Below are 22,309 nucleotides of genomic sequence, written 5' to 3'. Positions count from 1 at the left end.
GAACCTGGGCCGCCAGCAGTGGAGTGCACGCGCTTAACCACTATGCCACGGGGCCAGCCCCACCCCCATTGTAACTTGTCCACTTCTCCATAATAGCTCATCCAGACTGACTGCTATTATTATTATTACCTTTTTTTTTTTTAAAGGATTCGTCCAGAGATATTAGAGAGGCTCTTCATGAACTCTTATGCTGTACTAATGTTTCAACCAAAGAAGGGATTCATCTTGCCCTGGTGGAGCTGCTGAAAAATTTAACCAAGTACCCTACTGATAGGGACTCCATATGGAAGTAAGGACTTTTTTGCTCATTTGCTCACTGAGTCCAATAATGTAGTAAATGTATAATATTGGCATTATTCAGTGGATTATCATAGATTGAGTGTATGTCTCTCAATTTTGCCTTCAATTTAGAAACCTGATCAGCTTAACCCAACTCTCAGGAGTCTGATTCCTGACTTGAATATCACATTTTAGATTATTTATTCATTTGTCCATCCATCTGCCTAGCAAATATTATGTGCCTGCTGTGTGCTTACTATGTGCCAAGCCCTGTGGTAAGTGTTGGAGGTACAGAGATGAGTCGATTAGATTTCCTTTTCCTCCTATACACTGTTAGTCACTCCTTTGTCTACTTTGCATTTTGTACAGGATCACAACCATCGATGTAGAGATTAGAGGCAGGGCCACCTCTTGGTTTACAGATGGAAAATCACAATCACATTTTGCCCTGATTATCCTCTAGCTTTACTGACTAGAGTCAAACTGTTAACACTGTTCATGAATTGCTGTTTAAAGACTGCTTGCATACATTTAATATAAAATATGTATTAAATATAAAATATGTATTATCATGCTTCACGTATTTAAATGAGCTTATGTGATGAGGTTGCTCCAACTGTATAGTTTATTGATTTTCAGAAAATTTGTTACTAAAAGTAGAAAAACTGTGGGTCAAATCAGGTACTTGGAAGATAATATTAAAAACTAAAAATACCAGGGAGTCTTGCTCTAGGTAACATTTTTGATACCTGATTTTCTGTTTTGCCAGTTCTTCATGTTTGTTCAGTCCGCTTCAGCTCAATTTAGTATAAGTTTATTGATTATCTTCAAGGAGTTCTCAGTCATTTGGGGTGTGGGGGTTGTAGTGGGGAGAAACACCTATATCAGTAACTGTAGGTCTGATAGAGTTTACTCACCGTGAGTAAAAAGGCTGAGAGAGGTCAGTAAATTAGTGAATTAAGTTCTTTCCACATAGAAGGAAAAACAACACTGGAGAAAAGTGTGCTTTCCCTACAATGTCAGGTGTTTTAAATGTGATGCTTTCATACCCCATATATCCATGAATTTGTTCATGTATTTGTTTTCTCTCTTTTGCCAGTCTGCCTATTTTCCAGTCCCTGGTGGAGTGCCATCTCCTCTGTGAAACTTTCTCTGATCATGGTGATCTCTTCTACCTATGACTGGTGGAAAGCAGAGTATTATTCATTTGATAGTTCATTACCTTGTAGTGTTAGTCATCTGTCTCAGCTCATTATAAACGCAATGATAAACTCAATGAGAACAGAAATTAAGATTTATATTTCTTTTCAATTCATACCTTCTAAACCAGAACTTAACAAATAGAAAATAATAAAAATGCATAATTACTAGCTCACGTGTAGTTCTTTGTAGCTTATAAAGGGCCTTCATGTAGTCATAGTAGTTAACTAATAGCCAGTTAATACTGGCTAACTAATAGCTAATTGAGTTCTTACCATGTGACAGACACCTTGCTAAGGACTTTTCATTCATTATCTCATTTAATCCTTATAGCAGCTATATGAGGTAATGATTTTTAATCCCATTTTGTAGGTAAGAAATTTATCTGCCCAAGGCCACACAATTTTAAGTTTCCTGTTTCAGATCAGGTCTCTTCTGATTTCAGAACGTCACCCAGGATATTAGTTTTAATGCTTTTGCCTGCAAGTAATAGAAAATCTCACTAAAAGTGGCTTAAACAATAATATCTAATTTTTTTGCATAACTAGAAGTCAGAAAATTGATTTTAGGATTGGTCATTGAACAGTTTAACAGGGTTAGTACTACTCTGGTTGATTTCTTTGCAATTCCCTTGACTTTCCCCTCATAGTTGCAAGATGTTTCTGCCTCATAAGACAATATCTTAAGGCAGAAAGGAAAGGGCATTCCCTCTCAGGCATTTCTTTTTTTTTTTTTTTTTTAATTTTTATTTATTTTATTTTTTTTCCTCCAAAGCCCCAGTAGATAGTTGTATGTCATAGTTGCACATCCTTCTAGTTGCTGTATGTGGGACGCGGCCTCATCGTGGCCGGAGAAGCGGTGCATCGGTGCGCGCCCGGGATCCGCGCCCGGCATCCGAACCCGGGCCGCCAGCAGCGGAGCGTGCACACTTAACCGCTAAGCCACGGGGCCGGCCCTCAGGTGTTTCTCTTTTTGTTTGGTTAGGAAAACATTTCTGAGGATCTCCCCAGCAGACTCTCCCTCTTGCTCCATTGACAGAACTGAGTTACTGGACTACCTGCAAACCAGTCACAGAAAATGGGAATAGGTTTGCCATGATGGATTTAGACCAACTGTGATTGAGTGGGGCTGGGCCTACCTTATCTGAGCACTTTGCTGCCTACCTGATACCTGAGTAAAATCAGGGTTCTCTTGGCAAGGAAGATGGGGAAAATGGCTGTGGGTTAAATAGCCAGTAGTATTGTCTGCCATACCAGCTCTTTTATCTTCATAATAACCAATTTTTTAGATGAATTAATGGAGTGACTCATCTGAAGTCATAGAGTTAGCAAAAGTAGATGGTTGAGAGTTTGTAATCCTGAATCAGGTTTTCTGATTCCAATTCCCAGTACTTTTTAAAGCATTTATTAGCTTACTAAAATGGGTTCTCATTTTGTTTGTTTCAGATGCTTGAAGTTTCTGGGCAGTCGGCATCCAACCCTGGTGCTTCCCTTGGTGCCAGAGCTCCTGAGCACTCACCCGTTTTTTGACACAGCTGAACCAGACATGGATGATCCAGCTTGTATCCTCTGTGCTTAGGACAGACCCTGCTGACTTGGCAGGGAATTTTGGCATTTTTTTCTGCAGTGTAGCTTAGGTGGTCTGAGTTTTATTTTTATTTTTTTTGTTTCTTTTAGGTAAGAGTGTGTCCTGAACAAGCCTGGTGGTTATTATTCTCAGCTTTCATTCTTGTTTTCACAGTAATTCACTTTGCCATTTAATACTAATAATTAATTTTTTTTTTTTACCATTTATTGAGCACCTACTGTTTTAATGCTTTATACATTTTATCACTGATCTTCCACACAACCCTAGAATGAGGTGTTATTCCCAGTTTACAGATGAGGAAACTGAGGCTCAGAGAAGCTAAATAACTCTCCAAGCAGCAAATCTGGGATTCAAAGCCAGACATCTTTGGTTTTAAAGCCTGTTGATTTTCCCCCAAGTCTTATTCCATGATTAATTTGATCTGGGCCTGAAGGAGAGGATGAGCTGAACTAAGCTGCATGATTACTTTGCCTCTGATGCAAGTTCAGTGGGTTTGTGATAGCCATGGACAGCATGCTGTGCAATTGGATAGTTTTCCGGTAATGAGAATACATTTACATCAGTACATCCACACTCTCCCATGGTTCTTTTCGCTCTATGGCAGATCCTTGGTGAAGTTTAGGGGCATTTATTGAGATTCAGGGATCAGCCAAATAACTGGTTATTGTAAGATGACCATTGTATTCTCTCTTAATTCTATTTATTTTCACAGTATGTTTGGAGAATTTTTTTAAATATCTGTGTAATTGATGTACTAACCAATGCCTGACTCCGTGTTTACCCTTAAGAAAGGCACATCCTAGACCTTATCTCTAAAGATGCAATACTATAACTTTGAAATTCAGCTCATCAGAGAGGGGCTCATGGGCTAGGTGTTAACTACAAATCTCACATGACATATTGAAGTGCTCTGAAGTCTGAAGGCCCTTTCGCGTTAAAAAAAAACATTAAACATTTTTGGAAGCCTATTTATTATGTTAAGATACTTTTCTGGGTAGTTGGGGCACTGTGTTATTTAGGAAATATGTTTGGCTGTGAGGAACAGATTGCCTCCAGTTGTAGCTTGAACAAATTACTGTTTTTATTTTTCTCCAACATAAAAGAAGTCTGGAAGTAAGCAGTCTGGAGCTGGTATAGCCGCTCCACATTATTCTTGGTGATCCAGGCTCCTTCTGTTTTTCTGTTCTGCCATTTTGTCCAAGATTGTTGCTAGAGCTCCAGTCACCAGCTCCAGGTTCTAGGCAGGAAGTTAGAGGATATTTGGAATAAAATCAGTATTCTATTAGTAAGGAAAAAGGGAAGAATGGATCTCTGATAGGCAAATAGCAGGCTCTGCCATAGGGATACATACAGAGGATTGGAAGATATGGTTATCTTTTACTTTCAATTTCTGATTTTCCCTCTGTTAATAAATTATATACATAGAAAGAAAATTCAAAAAAGTAGAAAGAAGAAACTTCATATTTAACACCCAAAGTCCTGCTAGCCAGAGTAATGGACTGTTAATATTTTGGTGTATTTCCTTCTCCCTTTTTAAAAGCTTGGGGTTGGGGTTTTGCTGTTATTTTATTTTTTAACATAGTTTATTTCATCAACAAATATTTGATAATAGATAGCTGCTCTCATATCCTCTATATATTTTGGAGCCTGCTTTTTTCACTTATGACAAAATGCTTATTATAAATATTAAATATATATTTATATATTAAGATAATATATGTTTAATAATAATATAAATTCTTTATAAATATAATTTTTAATGATTGTATAATACTCCATCAAATAGATGAAACACAAGTTGTGTAATCATTCTCTTGGTTTTGGACATTTAGATTGTTTCTGATTATTTGCTATTATAAATGATTCTGTGCTATTTGATTATTTACTCAGAATAGATTTTGTGATGTGGAATTACTCAACATTCATAAGACTCTTACTGTCTAGTACTAAATTTTTGTCCAAAGGGATTGATTATGCCAGTATATAGTTTAGTAGGCAATGTACCGAAAGTTTCTATTCATTAGTATTCTCAGCAGCATCAGGCATTATTTTTAAAAACCTTTGGTAATTGGAGGGGTAATTGGGGTAATTTGAAGTGGGGTAATGTATCTCTTTGAGTTTGCATTTCTTTGTTAGAAAATTGTAGTCATTTAATGGTAATTTTGGGGGTGGGAAGTTGGGGCACCAGATTCTGGCCAAGCTCAACCTTTTGTACTTCCAAGTTCACTTAACCACTCATCCATCAGACATTGCGGTTTTGGTTCTTATTTTCAATGCTGCTAAAACCTGTCCAACAATGCCAGCACTGTTCTCAGATCATACCTTCAGGCACTATGCCTACCTCCGAGACAGTCTTTCTCATCTTGTTCCTGCCTTGAGGGTATGTTGAAAACATCTTTTGTCCTTGTTTTTGGTTTTTTGATTTTGGTCCTTTGTGGTTGTTAAATAGCAGAAAGCAGACTATATATTCTTTGAAAATGCATTCATTTAGTTTCTTTCTTGGGCTCTCTCCCATTGTTTTGTACTTTAGCTTCTGTATCCTTTACCTTTTAAGAAGATTCATTTTTTAAATGACCCTGGGTTATTGATTATGTTCTGTTAGGCAAGAAAAAAGAATCTGGAACAATATATTTTAGGCCAAGGATTAGATTGTGTTGTATTTTAACAATTACATAAAGCCATAATTGTCAACAAGTTTATTTTTTTAATAATAAAATCTTTATTATTTTTAAAACCTAGAGATACAGAAAGAAAAAATTTAAAAATGAAGCATAATGATGACAGTAGCAAACACTTATTGATGCTAACTGTGTGCAGGCACTTTTCTAAGCTCTTTATTTATATTAACTTATCACTACTTAGGTAACTCGAAATCATTTATTTAGGGGCCGGCCCGGTGGCGCAAGTGGTTAAGTGGACGCTCTCCACTGTGGCGGCCCAGGGTTCGCTGGTTCGGATCCTGGGTGCACACCGATGCACGGCTTGGCAAGCCATGCTGTGGCGGCCTCCCATATAAAGTGGAGGAAGATGGTGATGCATGTTAGCCTAGGGCCAGTCTTCCTCAGCCAAAAAAAAAAAAAGAGGAGGATTGGCAGGTATTAGCTCAGGGCCAATCTTCCTCAAAAAAAAAAAAATCATTTATTTAGAGTAACATATGTACATTGTTAGAAAATTTAAATTGTATAGAAGATACAAAATTAAAAGTGAAATCCTCTTTGCTCTCCCCTCCCCATCCCCTTCTTAAAAGGTAATCACTTTTAACAGTAAGAACAAGAGTTATCATCATATAAGACATTTTGTATAGCATGCTACATAAACGTTTAGGAGTAAATCATTACTCTTCTATGAAGTAAAAGATCAAATAAAGTTTGTAATTTTATTTATTTATTTTTTCCCCCAAAGCCCCAGTAGATAGTTGTATGTCATAGCTGCACATCCTTCTAGTCGCCGTACGTGGGACGCGGCCTCAGCATGGCCGGAGAAGCGGCGTGTCGGTGCGCGCCCGGGATCCGAACCCCGGGGCGCCAGCAGCAGAGCGCGCGCACTTAACCACTAAGCCACGGGCTGGCCCAAATAAAGTTTAAAAATAAATGTGACAGGGCCGGCCCCGTGGCTTAGCAGTTAGGTGTGCGCGCTCCGCTGCTGGCGGCCTGGGTTCAGATCCCGGGCGCGCACCGACACGCCGCTTCTCCGGCCATGCTGAGGCCGCGTCCCACGTACAGTGACTAGAAGGATGTGCAGCTATGGCATACAACTATCTACTGGGGCTTTGGGGGAAAAAAATAAATAAATAAAATTAAAAAATAAAAAATAAATGTGACAGATTAATTTTGGTCCCATTTCTATGGTTAGCCCATTTATTTCAGTTAGCAATAGAAAATAATATTATACCATTCTCTTATTTTCTCCTTGCAGCTTGTGGCTATATTAGGTAGACCGTGTTCATTTCTCTCCCCCTTTCCCTTTCTCTCACTGAATCTGGGGAAGGAGAGAAAGGTTATTTACAGAATCACCTAGCCTTTTTTTCCCTTTCCTTTGATTGGCTTGCATTTGTTTCTGGTTTCTTTGTGTTACCAAAAGCTGAGCCACAGAATTTGATGGCACTATAACCCCACTATGTTTGCTTAGTTACCAGGTAGAAAACTCGTGTCATCAGCTGTTTCCCCCAATATCACACCTCATGAGGATCCTTCCCATCAGTTCCTGCAGCAGAGCCTTGAAAGGGTATACAATCTTCAGCATCTGGACCCTCAGGGAACCCAGGAGCTGCTGGAGCTCACCATCAGGTGAGGTGATCATCTCTTTCCTTTGCAGAGTTGACATTGTTGTTAGGCTCAGCTTGACTGTTTTGATTTCCAGTGTTGGGTATAGGCTAGTGTGGGAGATCAAAATTGGCCACCCTGAAATATGTCTCTTTACCCTGATTATTTTCTCTGACGGACATTTGACCTCCCCCACTAACTGCCTAAAGGAATTTAACTCTGAGTATGGACAGACTGGCAGGGTCTTCGCTAAGCCCATTCTTATCAAAGTTCTGTTTACCAGACGTTTACATTTGGAAAGGTATCTCTCTCTGTGTACTGGGAAGAGGGGGATGGCCTTATCTCTGGAAACTCTTATCAGGACGGAGGGAGAGGACTTCACATCTACACACCCTTGACTGCTGTGCTTTCTGTTAATCCCCCAGAGCTGTCTCCTCCCCCACCCCCAATATCCTCCTTTGTCTACCTGTATATGCTATTTAAGGTGAAAACCTTTGCCATTTGTCGAGAAACTCAGTTTCCCTGGTTGTCCCATGTATACGTGTTAATAAACTTGGTATTGTATTCTCCTGCTAACCTGTGTTTTGATTATTTGGCCAGCCATAAGAACCTTGGGGGAAAGGGCGGAAGGGGATTCTCCCTCTTCCCCAACACTAGTTTTTCAGACTCTGTTGGCCTACATTCACACATGCTTTTACAATCTGTTTATGTTTGGGTTAGGTTGTGGTTTGAACGTATTACAAAGAAAAGCTCTTTGTATTCATGACCAGATTGATGATTAATACAAAACTAGAGTTAGAAAGAAGCTGTTTTTAATTTTTCTTTCCTTGTATATTAGTTAGAATGGGTGACAGAAAATGCAAAGTAAGAATAGCTTAAACAGGAGGAAAGCTTAATTATTTCTCATAGGCAGCACAGAGCTGACATGGTCGTCAGGGGCCTAGGCTCATTCTTTCTTGTTTCTCCATCTTCCGCATCAAACGGCCTCTGCGTAAAGATCCAAACACTAACTGTCCCCTCTGTATTCAAGCCTTCGAGAGAAAGGAAAGAACAGGAGAAGGGTGTCATTTCTACCCTCATCCGCTTCTAAAGACACCTCCCCAAAATTGCATGTTCTAATTTTATTTGCATCCCATTGACTAGAACTTAAGTCACATGGCCATATCTAGCTGCAACGAGCTAGGAAATGTAGTCTCTATTCTGGGTGACCAGTGCTTAGTTAACATTTGGTGACTGTTACTTGGGAAGAAGGGGAGGATGTTGGGGAACAACCAGCAGACTCTGCCAACCTTATTAGAATGTCCTGAATGATATGAAAAGAATTGAAACCCATTCGCCTTTAGCAAAAGCAGTATCTATCTGCTTTTCTAAATAAGGTTTGATTGAAATACAACCACACTCATTCGTTTAGGCATTGTCTGCTTTCATGCCACAGTGGTAGTGTTGAGTAGTTGCTACAGAGACCATATGGCTTGCAAAGCCTAAAATATTTACTATCTGACCTTTTGCAGAACAAGTTTGCTGACCCTGAAGTGATGCCTCAATCACATTTTTTTCTGTTCTGTTCCCTCACTAAAGTGATTAGTTTTAGAGGCTACTATATAAAGTTGTTGGCCCTGAGCCCAGGAAAATAAGCCTTACTTCCTAATTCACCCCCACCTAAATAAACATTTAGGTTTTGTCCTTGACGGTTTTTTGTCCTATTGGCACTAAAGCAAGTCAAATGCACAAAAGCAAGCCAATTTGGTCATCAGCTGCAGTGCTGGCTGTTAGTAGGTGCTCAGTAAACACCTGTGGTTTTGAGTCGCCCTCATGATCTGGGTTTTATCATCGGGCTGGGTTTTACTGTTCATCAGGCTGGTCAGACCACTGTTCTATTGCTGTGGTCAGTCCTTGGCACTGTTTCTAAGTGCATTCTGAGGAGGGTGGCCAGGATGGTGTAAGATCCAGAAAGCAAAGTAGACGGTGTAGTAGTTATTGATGACTTACTATGTTTTACAAACATTGTTGCAGTTAGATGCTGTTACCATTTCACAGGGAATAAATGGAAATTTGGGGAAGTGAAGCAATTTTCTAGGAAGTAGCAGAACCAGGATTTAGCTTTGTTTGACTCTAAAATTAATGTTCTGTGGTATGCAGCAGTGAAGGGGATTCCTGTATCAAGTGGAGATTAGATCAGATGACCCCTGGAATTCTTCAAAACTTACATTTTCTGTAGTTGTTGAAAAGTGAAATGTTAGTTAGAATTTCATACAGAAGTTTCTCTGATTGGGATTCTGGCCATTTGCCTATTAGTACTAGTTTAAAACAAACAAACTTCACCATCATACATGTTGCTCTTTGTTGTAATCCAAGCAGCCATTTAACCCAATCAAGATCTCACCTACAGAAAGTCTGCTGAGTTCAGGGAAGGCCCTGGGAGATGATTTTTTTGTTTGTTTCTAGAACTTGACATAACTACTTTGTCTTCACCACTGTACCTTAGGTGCCTTATAGGAGCTCAGTAAATATTTGTTGAAAACTCTAGTTATGATGGCTTAACCAGGAATGAAGACTTTTAAGATTTTTATAGATAGCATTTTCTTCTGGCCATTCCTCACCTCCAGGTATATAGATTTGATGTTCTGTAAGGGTCTGCTAACCTTGATCGTAACAAGAGCGACTATCAAGTGCCCACTTTCTAAGTGCTTTATGTACATTATTTCATTGAATTTGAAAACAATCCCCTGAGAATTACCCCATTTTTTACAATGAGTGAGGGAGCTGGGGTTCATTCATTTGTTATATGGCCTTTTGAGTATCCATCAAATGCTAGGCATTGTGCTAGGTGGAACGGACACACTAGTAAACAGGACGTAGTCTCTGCTGCGAGGGATCTTATAGCCTAGTTGGGGAGACAGCTAGGTAAACGGGAAATGCAGTCTTGTGCTCTCCACGCTACAGTACACTAAGTTTAGGGTTCTCTGGGAGAACGGAAGGGGGCACCTAACCCTTCCTTGGATGGTCTAAGCAGTGACCTGAAGAATGAATAGAAATTAGTCAAGTGAAGAAGGGAGACTATCAACGACAGGGAGCAGCAAAGGTCTGGACTAGAGCAGAGGTCTTTCCAGCCCTTCCGTCTGGTCACACTGCTCTGTTTCTGGGTGACAGTTTGTATGACATGAATCATCTAGTATAATGAGATTTATTTTATTTATTTATTTTTTTAAAGATTTTATTTATTTATTTTTTCCCCCCAAAGCCCCAGTAGATAGTTGTATGTCATAGCTGCACATCTTTCTAGTTGCTGTATGTGGGATGTGGCCTTAGCATGGCCAGAGAAGCGGTGCGTCGGTGCGCGCCCGGGATCCGAACCCGGGCCGCCAGCAGCAGAGCACGCGCACTTAACCGCTAAGCCACGGGGCCGGCCCTAGTATAATGAGATTTAAATCTGAAGGACTTTTCGAGTCTTAGTTTTATCACTTCTTAGGTACATGATCTTGGGCCTCAACTCCCTCTTCTGTAAATTGTGGGTACTATATAGTTCACAGGACTGTTGTGGAAATTGTTACAATGATATGTGGAAAGCATTTTGAGAATAGCAGTTACATAGGTAATAGTAGGGCATATATGAAATCTTGCTTTAAAATTTAAAGCTAATTGTGGCTTATTTGACACACTAGACATGCTCTTGATATTTGTAAGTCAGTCCAATCCCAACTTTATAAGTGTAGTTGTGTTTATAAGTTCACGAGTGGTGGAGGAGATTGTCTTGTAAGGAATGCGGCAGTCACTGGTCTTCTTTTTCCAATGATGAACTGATTTTTCAGAGTTCGGATTTTTTGTGTAAGTCCATTAAGGTGCTGTTACTGGGAATACACATTATTGTTTCAGACACTGTATCACTTTATTTTCTTTCTTTTTTTTTTTTTTGTGAGGAAGATCAGCCCTGAGCTAACATCCATGCCAATCCTCCTCTTTTTACTGAGGAAGACCGGCCCTGAGCTAACATCTATTGCCAATCCTCCTCCTTTTTTTTTCCCCCTTTTTCTCCCCAAAGCCCCAGTAGATAGTTGTATGTCATAGTTGCACATCCTTCTAGTTGCTGTATGTGGGACGTGGCCTCAGCATGGCTGGACAAGCGGTGGGTCGGTGCGTGCCTGGGATCCGAACCTGGGCCGCCAGTAGCAGAGCGCGTGCACTTAACCGCTAAGCCACGGGGCTGGCCCCACTGTATCACTTTAGAAGTGTTCTATAATAGAGAATTGTTCTTTTGGAGTGAAACAGCTTATTTGAATTTGAAACAGATGTGGCTTCATTTATCTGGAATTGATAGAAATACACTTATTTCCTTTTGGGAATTCGTTTAAACACCAACCTTAAAGAATATGGGATTTCTTGGTTAAATTCTTTAAAATCCTCCTTTCGCTGCAACTTTTAACGTCTCTAAGGAGTAGCGCCTCTGGGAACTAGTCCAGTAACTAACGAGGTAGAAGTAAAATGTTTGTAATTTGTAATCATCTGGGTGCAAGGCTGAAGATAGCTTTTGAAAAGTCATCCGGACTCTGTACTCATTTTGCATTTTCTAACATTCCTTATTATTCTACCAAACTACTAAGAGACATTAATGGTAAATATGACGTTTAGAGATTATTAGAGATTGAAAGAAATGTTTAGCCATAAACATTTGATTTACACATCCAGAGTCTTTTTTACTATCTTTAAACAATGGTTTTAAAATTAACTATTTCAGCTTGTTATGTAAATTTAAAAAAGAATTGCAATATATGTAAACCTGTTTTCTTAAAATATTTTTTAAATGATAGTTATTGTGATCATGTGGACTAAGGATTGCTGAAGTGTGTGTTCCTGGGAGAGGCTCTTATGCCCACCAGATCACATCTGTAGAAATGTGGCTTAATATGTATCTGATTTTAAATCAGTTTTGGTCTCATCTGTAGTTGATGTAGTTCATAAATAAATAAAGAGTTAATTAGCAAATAAATAAATGAAATGAAATATGATATGGTTTAAAAAAAAAAGACTTTTAGAGTCAGACAGACCTAGTTCATGGCCTATTTTTGCTACTTATTAATTCTGTGACCGTGGGCAAACCACCTGAACTCTGATCTTCAGTTTTATTCTTAGTGAAAGAGGATTAATTGTAGGTTACACTGTAAGGATTAAATGTGAGGAAACAGCACACCTAGTACAGTGCACATAGAAGGTGCTCTTTGTACCTTTTTCATTCAAGTCCCTAATCTCCTGATGGTTGGTCTAAACTGAGGCTTTCTTGTTTTTTCTTTTTTTTTTTTTTAAATGTTTATTTATTTATTTTTTTCCCCTAAAGCCCCAGTAGATAGTTGTATGTCATAGCTGCACATCCTTCTAGTTGCTGTATGTGGGACACGGCCTCAGCATGGCCGGAAAAGTGGTACATCAGTGCGCGCCTGGGATCCGAACCCGGGCCGCCAGCAGCGGAGCGCGCGCACTTAACCACCAAGCCATGGGGCCGGCCCTAAACTGAGGCTTTCTGAGGATTGTAGACATAAAGAGGTACAGAGAGGAAACACTGGGACACAGAGCATTTTGCCCAGGGCTAGCAAGTTTCCATTTTTGTTTGTACAGTAGTTCAGATTTCCCATGGCTAGTTGGCTTGCATCTTGTTCTGTGCAATTCAGAACCATTACTACAGTGCCAGGCTGGTAGAATCACTTAACACTTGGGGGCAGTAAGCTAATGTATAGTCAGTTGGTCAGTATTCTCTGTAATTGTAACAGAAGGCAGAATCTTCCTGGAGAGGAAATGGTTAAGAAGTAGGATGATTCAGGGCTGTCTTTTGCAAGAGAGATACCAAAGATGTGAAAGGGAGAGACCAGCTGGTCTCCAAAATAGCATTTCAAGGTGTGCTAGCTAGTGCAGGGTCTTGCCTTTTATTGTGTTGGATTCCCACACATGAGCAGGCTCTCCAGGACCAGCTCAAGCCACCAAAACTCACAAGAGATGATATATAAGCCACAGACCCCAATTTCTTCAACCAATTTGGGGAAAATTCATTTTGTGCCCCTTTCCAGGGCATCTCCTTCCTGGTATCAAGGTCCTTAGGAGACAACATTTGCTATCAGAAAGTTGCCTGAGATTAGAGGGAGGGGCTTAATCCAAAGGACAATTTTGTACAGGCTACTGTGAAACCTGACATATTATGCCAGCCCTGAAGCAGTTAACTTCCCTCATGACCCAAATCTTCAGGTTTCCCATAGTTATCATTTCTATATGAAATTTTGATGCTGCCATTAAAAAACAAGGCAGCTTTCTATGAATTCTTTCTGAGATGGCTTGTTAGGTTATACACACACACATTCCTTCTCAAAACAGAGGAAGAAAGAAAAGAAAAACAATACTTTTTGTAGATGTATAGCATATTTCCAGAAGAGTTCAAAAGAAGCTGGTAATGGTGGTTGCCTCTGGGAAAGGTGTACTTGTTAGCGCCCAGGTATAGGAAGGCAGACTAATTTGATTGTATAACCTTGAGTATCTTTTGAATTTTATTACCTCATCGGTGTAATTCTATAGCTAGGTATGTATTATCTATTCAAAAAAATTAAAAATTTTAAAACAGTAATCCTAGCCCCCAACACAACTATTTTATCTGTGTGTGCCACAGATTTTTTTGTTCACAGGCAGATTTGTTTTATATGGTTACAGTCACTTTGTCTATATCTACATCCAGTCAGGATGCTTTTAACTGCAAGTATCTTTGTGAGAAAACCTTATCTCACACTAGCTTATAATGGCTATTTATTTTCTCATGTAAACAGAAATTGGAGGCAACTCTAAGTATGGTGTGGTCAAGTAGTTTATTTATATCATTAAGGACCCAGTTTCTTTCTGTCTCTTTGGATTTTTCTTGTCCTCAGCATGTGCTTTATCCTAAGGTTTTTTCCTTCTAGAGTTACAGTATGGCTGCCAGTGGCAGAGCTATAAGTGTTCTTGCTTAGTCTATTGAGAGATAGACAGAAAGAAACAGAGAGAAAGAGGGAGAAATTGAGAGACCACCATCAGACCTGCTCCAAGCATGGAATGTAAGTCCTTCCATTAGGACTGATAAGGCCAACTTAGGTTGGTTATGGAACCAGGGAAATGACATGTACTAATTGGCTTAGTCCAGTGAGACTCTACCTGGAACTGGGTTTGGGGACACCTTCCCTTGAACAAAATCAGGGTTCAGTTAGTAAGGAAGAAGTGGAAAATGGCTAACTGCATAGGCAGCCAACAGAGTCCACTGCAATACCTTAAAAAAATTTTATTTTCTGATGATACAAAAAATACTTGTCCATGGGATTAATCTCCATAATATATGAAGAACTCACACAACTGAATAACAAAAAAACAAACAACCTGATTAAAAAATGGGCAGAGGAAATGAACAGACACTTCTCCAAAGAAGATATACAGATGGCCAATAGGCACATGAAAAGATGCTCAACATTACTAATCATCAGGGAAATGCAAATCAAAACCACACTAAGATATCAACTTACACCCGTTAGAATGGCTGTAATCACCAAGACAAAAAACAACAAATGCTGGAGAGGCTGTGGAGAAAGGGGAACCCTAATCCACTGCTGGTGGGAATGCAAACTGGTGCAGCCTCTGTGGAAAACAGTATGGAGATTCCTGAAAAAGTTAAAAATAGAAATACCTTATGATCCAGCTATCCCACTACTGGGTATCTACCCAAAGAACCTGAAATCAACAATCCAAAGAGGCTTATGCACCCGCTGTGTTCATCGCAGCATTATTCATTATAGCCAAGATGTGGAAGCAACCCAAGTGTCCCTCGACTGATGATTGGATAAAGAAGATGTGGTATATATACCATGGAATACTACTCAGCCATAAAGAAAGACAAAATTGTTCCATTTGCAATAACATGGATGGATCTGGAGGGTGTTAAGTGAAATAAGCCAGAAAGAGAAAGACAAACACTGTATAACTTCACTCATATGTGGAAGATAAACCAACACACGGACAGATAGAACTGTTTGGTGGTTACCAGGGGCTAGGGGGGTGGGGGGTGGGCACAAGGGGTGGAGGGATGCACTTACATGGTGACTGACAATAATATACAACAAAAATTTCACAATAAAAAAATTAAAAAAATACCTGTCCATTGTATAAAACACTTGGAAAATAAAGCATAGTTGGGAGAAGGCACTAAAAAGCACCCTAATACCTTTATCTAGAAAACTACTTTGCTGTATTTTACTCCTATATATAGTTTTTACAGAGTTGAGATCATATACTTGATTACTATTTTATATTTTAAGAGCTGTAGAATATTCCATTGACTGGATGTACGATACTTTATTTAACAATTCCTCTACCATTGAATATTTAAGTGGTTACTGAGTTTTACTATAATACTCCACACAACAATGAATATTATGGGGCATAAAGCATTTCATTTCTGTTGAATATTTCCCTTAGAATTACTTCTCAGCATAAAGCTACTGATCAAAATATTTGATCACATGCGTGACTTTTATTAACATAGTACAGTTTTACTTCCCAAAGAATTATATCAGCTTAAACTGCTATCAGAATGTGAGTGAATCAGTTTCATTATAACCACTCCAGCACTGGTTGCTGTCATTTAAAAATGTATGACCAATTTACTAGGTGTAAAATGGTAAAATGCTTTTGACATGATCTTTATGTTGGTGTCATTGTCCTTATCCTATGTTTGGCTTGGGGTTTTATTTACTACAGGGATCTGCAGAGACTTGGAGAACTTCAGTCTGAATTGGCAGGGGTAGCTGACTTCTCTGCTACCTATCTTCAGTGTCAACTTCTTCTCATCAAGGTTGGTTTGGATTCATTATGTACATAATTGTGATGCTAAGAATGCACTTGAACAGATCTGGCAGTTTTTGAGGCCATAAGTGGAAAAATATATGGTCTTATGCAGCCACTTAGCAATGGAGAAATTATGTACTCTACAGTGTAATTATATTTGTCTCTAATTAAAGAATTGTTGGGGCCGCCCCGGTGGCGCAAGCAGTTAAGTGCGCGCGCTCTGCCGGGGTACGCCAGTTTGGATCCTGGGCGTGCACCAACGCGCTGCTTGGCAAGCCATGTGTGGCAGGCGTCCCATATAAAGTGGAGGAAGATGGGCACAGATGTTAGCCCAGGGCCAGTCTTCCTCAGCAAAAAGAGGAGGATTGGCAGATGTTAGCACAGGGCCTATCTCCTCACAAAAGAAAAAAAAAAAAAGGTTAACTCGTATAGAAATTTGAATTTTCTAGCTTTGGGAGAAGTCTTTCATCATTTTACAATTAGAGCAGATTGGATAACCATTTTCATTAGAATCCCAAGGATTTTAATTGTTTTTTATAATTTGATTAGCAAATAACTTTTTTTTTTTTTTAATTTTATTTATTTTTTCCCCCAAAGCCCTAGTAGATAGTTGTAGGTCATAGTTGCACATCCTTCTAGTTGCTGTATGTGGGACGCGGCCTCAGCATGGCCGGAGAAGCGGTGTGTCAGTGCACGCCCGGGATCTGAACCCGGGCCGCCAGCAGCGGAGCGCGTGCACTTAACTGCTAAGCCACGGGACCGGCCCAGCAAAGAACTTTTATATTACTTTTTTAAAATGCTAATTTCACTTTGTCAAAGTCAAATTAGTTGAAAGTTGACTTCATTGCTTTTTTAAGGGCCAACCTGCTGGCATTTTATACTAGGTAGTCAGATTATAAAATTACACACAAAATTTGCACCCAAGAAGCTGTTTCAGTTTGCTGAGTTGAAATCCAATTAAACTAGTTCAGTAGCTTTCAGCTTTGCAGCAGAGTTCTGCTATAAATTTAAGCTTAGGATTTTGGAGAGCCCGTCTCACTTTATAAGACTTTATCTTGGCTTTAGTTCCAAATGTTGTTCGTCTTCAAAGTGATTAATGGTATTTGACCAATGTCACAATAAATGGAGGAGTCAGAAATTATTTCCCACTGTAAGATATGTGAGCTTAGGGTTGTGCAGGTGTGTGTATACATTGAAGGTGGGTGTGTACACTGAAGTGGGTTGGGATTTAAATAGCCCTTGTTCGGGGAGATAGATTCTTTCAAATGTATATACCTGTGTAACCACCACCACAGTCAACATATACAACATTTCTCCTTTTTCAGAAAAGTTCCTTCATGCCCCTTTGCAAAGTTGTTTGGCTTTTCCAAGCTTCTATGAATAAGGCCTAATAATATCTGTACCCAGGTGAGGATTGGTAACAGGTAGTATGAAAGCCCTTGGCCTAGTGTCTGGTACATAGTGAGTGCCATGTCAATGGTACTTCTTTGTTCTTCCTTGGCTTGCTGTCTTCTCCATAGGAGTACAAGAAGGCCTTTGAAAAGAATCCACTTTTCTATAGTAGGGAAAGAGAAGAGATTACTCCAAAAAGAACACAGAACTATGTTGTTTACTTAAGTGGCAGGGTAGGTAAGGGACCCACACTTAGAATCTAAAGCAGGCAGGTGTTTGATAATAGGGGAAGAGGTAAGTAAATTGTGGCACATCTTCTCAACAGTATATTCTGTGGCCAGTAATGATCTTTATGAAGAATTATACAACAACATGACAAAATACAGTGTAATGTTAGGTACCAAAAAAAGCCTGCAAAATTACTTCTGCTTTCTGACTACAGCCATGAAAAAAACATGCATCATTGGTCTCCTCTTTGTCTGTAATAGGTAGGGCTTATTGGCCTAAAAGAATGAGATTGAGAGGAAGTCCTGATCATGGTAGATTTTCAAAGCAAAACAAACATGTAAGTCTGAAATGATAGGCCAGTCTTTGTGACCTCTGTGTTCTGTTCTCTCCTGATTTGTCTGTGTAGGCCTTGCAGGAAAAGCTGTGGAATGTGGCTGCCCCTTTGCATTTGAAGCAGAGTGATTTGGCCTCAGCAGCAGCAAAGCAGGTAAGCTTATTGAGACCTTCTCCTCAGATAGAGCTCTGTCCAGGAATTGTCTCACCCAAGTCAGAGCCAGAGGCCTTCACATGGCTCCATGCCTCTGCTGTGGCCTCCCCAGTTTCAGCCTGTGACAGAAGTTAGTGATATGAGAAGCAGCATGATTAGGGGATACAGCACTGGCTTTAGAGTCAGGGGACCTGGGTTCTAGTCCCACGTCTGCCTCTAATTTGCTGGGTGATATTGAGCAGGTTACTTAACCTCCCTGCATTTTTCCTCCTTTGTAAGATATGGCAATTGAATTAGATGATTTCTAAGATTCTTTTGTGTTCTAAAATATTATCAGTTTGTATTTCAGATATACTAAAATCCAATAAATACTATCATGAATCTTCCATTTGAAAATGTAGCTGAACTCATTTTGAGGTTGTTTATATTTTTGGCCTGTACCATCTCTTGAATGTTAAAAGGTCCTTAAGTTTCTCCTTAGTTCATTAAGTAGCATTTAATTTTATTTACCTTGCGTTTCTTTCTTTCTGGCTTTGAGCAGTTTCCCTTCATTCTTAGATTATTGGGATTTGATGAACTATTCTGAGTCATGTCTTCCAGATAGTGAGTCTGTATATCACCAAGTGATTATGACCCAGTAGGAAGCTAATGATGGTGACTGTGATTATTACATTGCAGTTCATTAAATGATTTCTAGTCTAATTAACCCTCACAATAATCCCATTAGTTAGGAATAAGTATTAAGTCCATTTTACAGATGGAACAATTAAGGCTCAGCAAGGTTAAATTCATAGAACTATAGGTGGTAGAGTCAGGGACTTTAGCCCCGATCCTCTGATACCCACAGTCTGTTTTCTTTCTACTACCCTGCTTGATCTCTCATCTGATCTAGATTCCCTCTCAGACCTCCTGTGTGGCTTACTGTAGGGGAGCAGAATTTAATGACTTGAGCCCCAAAATGGGCCATGGTGGGAGGGATGGGACTAGGGAGTAGTAGTCTGGAAGAAAGAGAGGAAAAGAATTACCATTGCTATGTGCCACATACCGTGCTAAGCACTTTCCATGCCTCGTTTAATCCTTTAAACTTTGTTGTTGTTGTTTCTTCCCTATTTACAGATAGGGAAACTGAAGCACCATGTCATTAAGTAACTTGTCTTAATGCCAGTTGTAGAAGAGCCTGGAGTCATTTCTCTGACCTCAAAGCCTTCAAAAGAAGGCAAGCACGGAATGGGAAGAGAAGCATCATTTAGATGGGAGTAGCTGATTTGGATAGACTAGAGCAAGAGTTTAAGATGTGCACTGGGCTGAAGCTGAGGTCATAGACATTGTTTTCTGCACCTGTTCCCTCCCCAAACTCCTTCCTACAGACCAGGTCCATAGAACAGTCTGGATGACTGAGGGTGTTTAATGGTTCCTGATGCTAAATTCTTTTTTTCTTTAAATAATTTTATTTATTTATTTATTTTCCCCCCAAAGCCCCAGTAGATAGTTGTATGTCACAGTTGCACATCCTTCTAGTTGCTGTATGTGGGACGCAGTCTCAGCATGGCCGGAGAAGCTGTGCGTCGGTGCGCGCCCGGGATCCGAACCTGGGCCGCCAGCAGCGGAGCGCGCGCACTTAACCGCTAAGCCATGGGGCTGGCCCCTGATGCTAAATTCTTAAGGACTTTTCGTGGGGATTGGGTTTCCATACATAGTATATATTCATTTGTTCCCACAGCACAGTGAGTTTGGTTTAGGGTAACAACCAGTGCTCTATAATTTTATCAGTGATTAAACTTTCATATCTTCACATCATCAACTAATGATTTTTATTACCAGATGAAAGTCTTTTTTTAATTGACAAAATAATTTATTCTCTTTTTACAAGACATATATTAATTTATTTCAACACTTGTATTAATTTCTCTCAAATTATACTAATTCCTCTCAACATAGGCACTTAAAAATCTCAGTTCAGAATTAAAGCATAGGCGTTAAAAAAAAACAAAACTCAGTTTCACCTAGGATTCTGTGCTGCTCTCAAGTAAGACAATTATGATGTTTTTACTGATTGTTAATTACATTTTCCTTATAGATCATGGAAGAGACCTACAAAATGGAGTTCATGTACAGCGGTGTGGAGAATAAGCAGGTGGTGATTATCCATCACATGAGGCTGCAGGCCAAAGCCTTGCAACTTATAGTAACAGCACGAACTACTCGAGGGTAAGATATGCAGTTGGCCAAAAGGGGTGGCACAGTCCTTTAAAAGTCGCTTCCAAATGCACTCAGAGATCTCGCTAAGGTTAGTGATAAGTGAAATGATATTTAGGAAAATTAGCTGAGGGATATATGAACTATTTATTTTTTCAGATATTCCAGGTTCTATTCTTGAATCGCATTAGATCCCTGGAAAAACCCTTCAATGGCTCTCCATTGCCTGCAGTACAACAGAGCACTTCATCTGGCGACAAGGACATTCTGTATGGTCCTTGATAGATTTCCTTAAGAATTTAGTGCCAGGAACCACTTTTTCTCTTCCGAAGGGACCAGTAAGCTCTCTCCCAGGTGGTAAAGACAAACTAAGAGAATGTACTGTGTGGTGAGACTACCTTGTTCAAATCCTGACCTCTCCACTTACTAGTTGTTTGATTACCGACAGTTTTTTAACCTCTCTGTGCCTTGTTGCCCTGTCTTTAGAATGAGAATGATGACAGCATCTATCTCATGGCATTTCTATGAAGAATGAATGGGATAATACATGTAAAAGCACTTAGCATGGTACTTGGTACATAGTGAGAGCTGAATATATGGTAGCTATTAGACTTTGTGATGATGAGAATTGCCATATTTCATTCATTCTAAACACATTTTAAAATTTTAACTTCTCCGTAATCAGATATTTTGATGGCGTGCCATAGTTCGATTGAAAGTGTTTTTTGTTTCTTGGTGTTTCATAAAATAAAGGTGCTTCTTAAGAATGATGGCATCATAGATTTGATACAATACAGTGCTTCTGTAACTCTTTACCAGATGGGAGGCACATTTGATGCTCAGTCCAGCAGTTGTGTCAGCCTAAAAGCAGTACAGAGTAATAAACACGGGTGTTTAAGTAAGTACTGAAAAATACCGGGTCAGAAAGAACCGTCTATTTTATTTCTTCACTTGTCTTGGTGACCTGATAAATGTCGGTAGTGATTTAGTCTTAGAGATATCCATACATTCATTTAACAAATGTTTAACCCCCACTGTGTGCCAGTCACAGCTGAAAAAGATAAGTGCTTGTGGTGGCACCTGCACTTCTTTATTTAAAGAAAATAGGTACATTTTTCAGTTTATACGTGATTAAGGTAAAAAATTTAAATATTGCAAATTAAGTGACGGTTCCCTCGTAATCCACCTCTTCTAAAACAACTGTCAACAGACTTTTCCCAAGCCAGATAAACGTTTCAATTATAAATGTGTGTGTATTAACATGAATGGAATCATAATTCTGCCTCCTTTTCATTTCATCCAACAATATAATATTTCATCTTTCCATATCATTATATAAAGACTAATATTTTTGGTCTTTACCCATGATATATTATTTTATATTTTCCATTTGTATACATTCCTGCTTCCTTTTTTCTTTCTTGACTTTTGCTAGATCAGTTGTTTCCTTTGTTTCCCTCTTCTTCCAGGGTCTTGAAAGTTCGGTACCCTAATTCTAACCTATGAAAGTGAGAGGCAGTAGAACATAGTGGCTAAGTGGGCTGTGGTGCCTCGTTGTCAGGGTCCAGATCTTGACTCCACCATTTGCAAACTTAGTGCGCTTGGACAAGTTGCTTAAGACTTCTGCACCTCAGTTTGTTCCCCATACGTTAAAGTGCGACAATAATAGTACCTGCCTCTCCTTCATAGGGTTGTTACAAGGATTATTAAAATATGTAAAGCCCTTAAAATACCACCTCACACATTCAGAGTAAACCCTTGATAAGTGTTAGCTCACATTAGTTGTATCAATAGTATATTTACTCTTAGATTTTTAATATACGTATTGAACCTATATTTA

At 39.3% G+C, this 22,309-nt stretch overlaps 1 protein-coding gene across 1 annotated transcript in view; it reads left to right on the top strand.

Moving 5' to 3' along the window:
* INTS4 (integrator complex subunit 4) overlaps nucleotides 1–22,309 on the top strand; it is a 118,782-nt gene that overhangs the window by 75,540 nt on the left and 20,933 nt on the right. Inside the window, exons 12-18 of the mRNA XM_004434036.3 lie at nucleotides 147–289; nucleotides 2,925–3,040; nucleotides 5,313–5,446; nucleotides 7,195–7,352; nucleotides 16,080–16,173; nucleotides 18,193–18,273; nucleotides 20,351–20,481. Coding sequence (XP_004434093.2) covers nucleotides 147–289; nucleotides 2,925–3,040; nucleotides 5,313–5,446; nucleotides 7,195–7,352; nucleotides 16,080–16,173; nucleotides 18,193–18,273; nucleotides 20,351–20,481 — 857 coding nt within the window. The remainder of the gene's footprint in view (nucleotides 1–146; nucleotides 290–2,924; nucleotides 3,041–5,312; nucleotides 5,447–7,194; nucleotides 7,353–16,079; nucleotides 16,174–18,192; nucleotides 18,274–20,350; nucleotides 20,482–22,309) is intronic.

Source organism: Ceratotherium simum, chromosome 7, assembly GCF_057802395.1.
Source record: "Ceratotherium simum simum isolate JZ-2026a chromosome 7, ASM5780239v1, whole genome shotgun sequence".
Classification (NCBI taxonomy): domain Eukaryota; kingdom Metazoa; phylum Chordata; class Mammalia; order Perissodactyla; family Rhinocerotidae; genus Ceratotherium; species Ceratotherium simum.
This window is presented reverse-complemented; position numbering and strand designations above follow the sequence as displayed.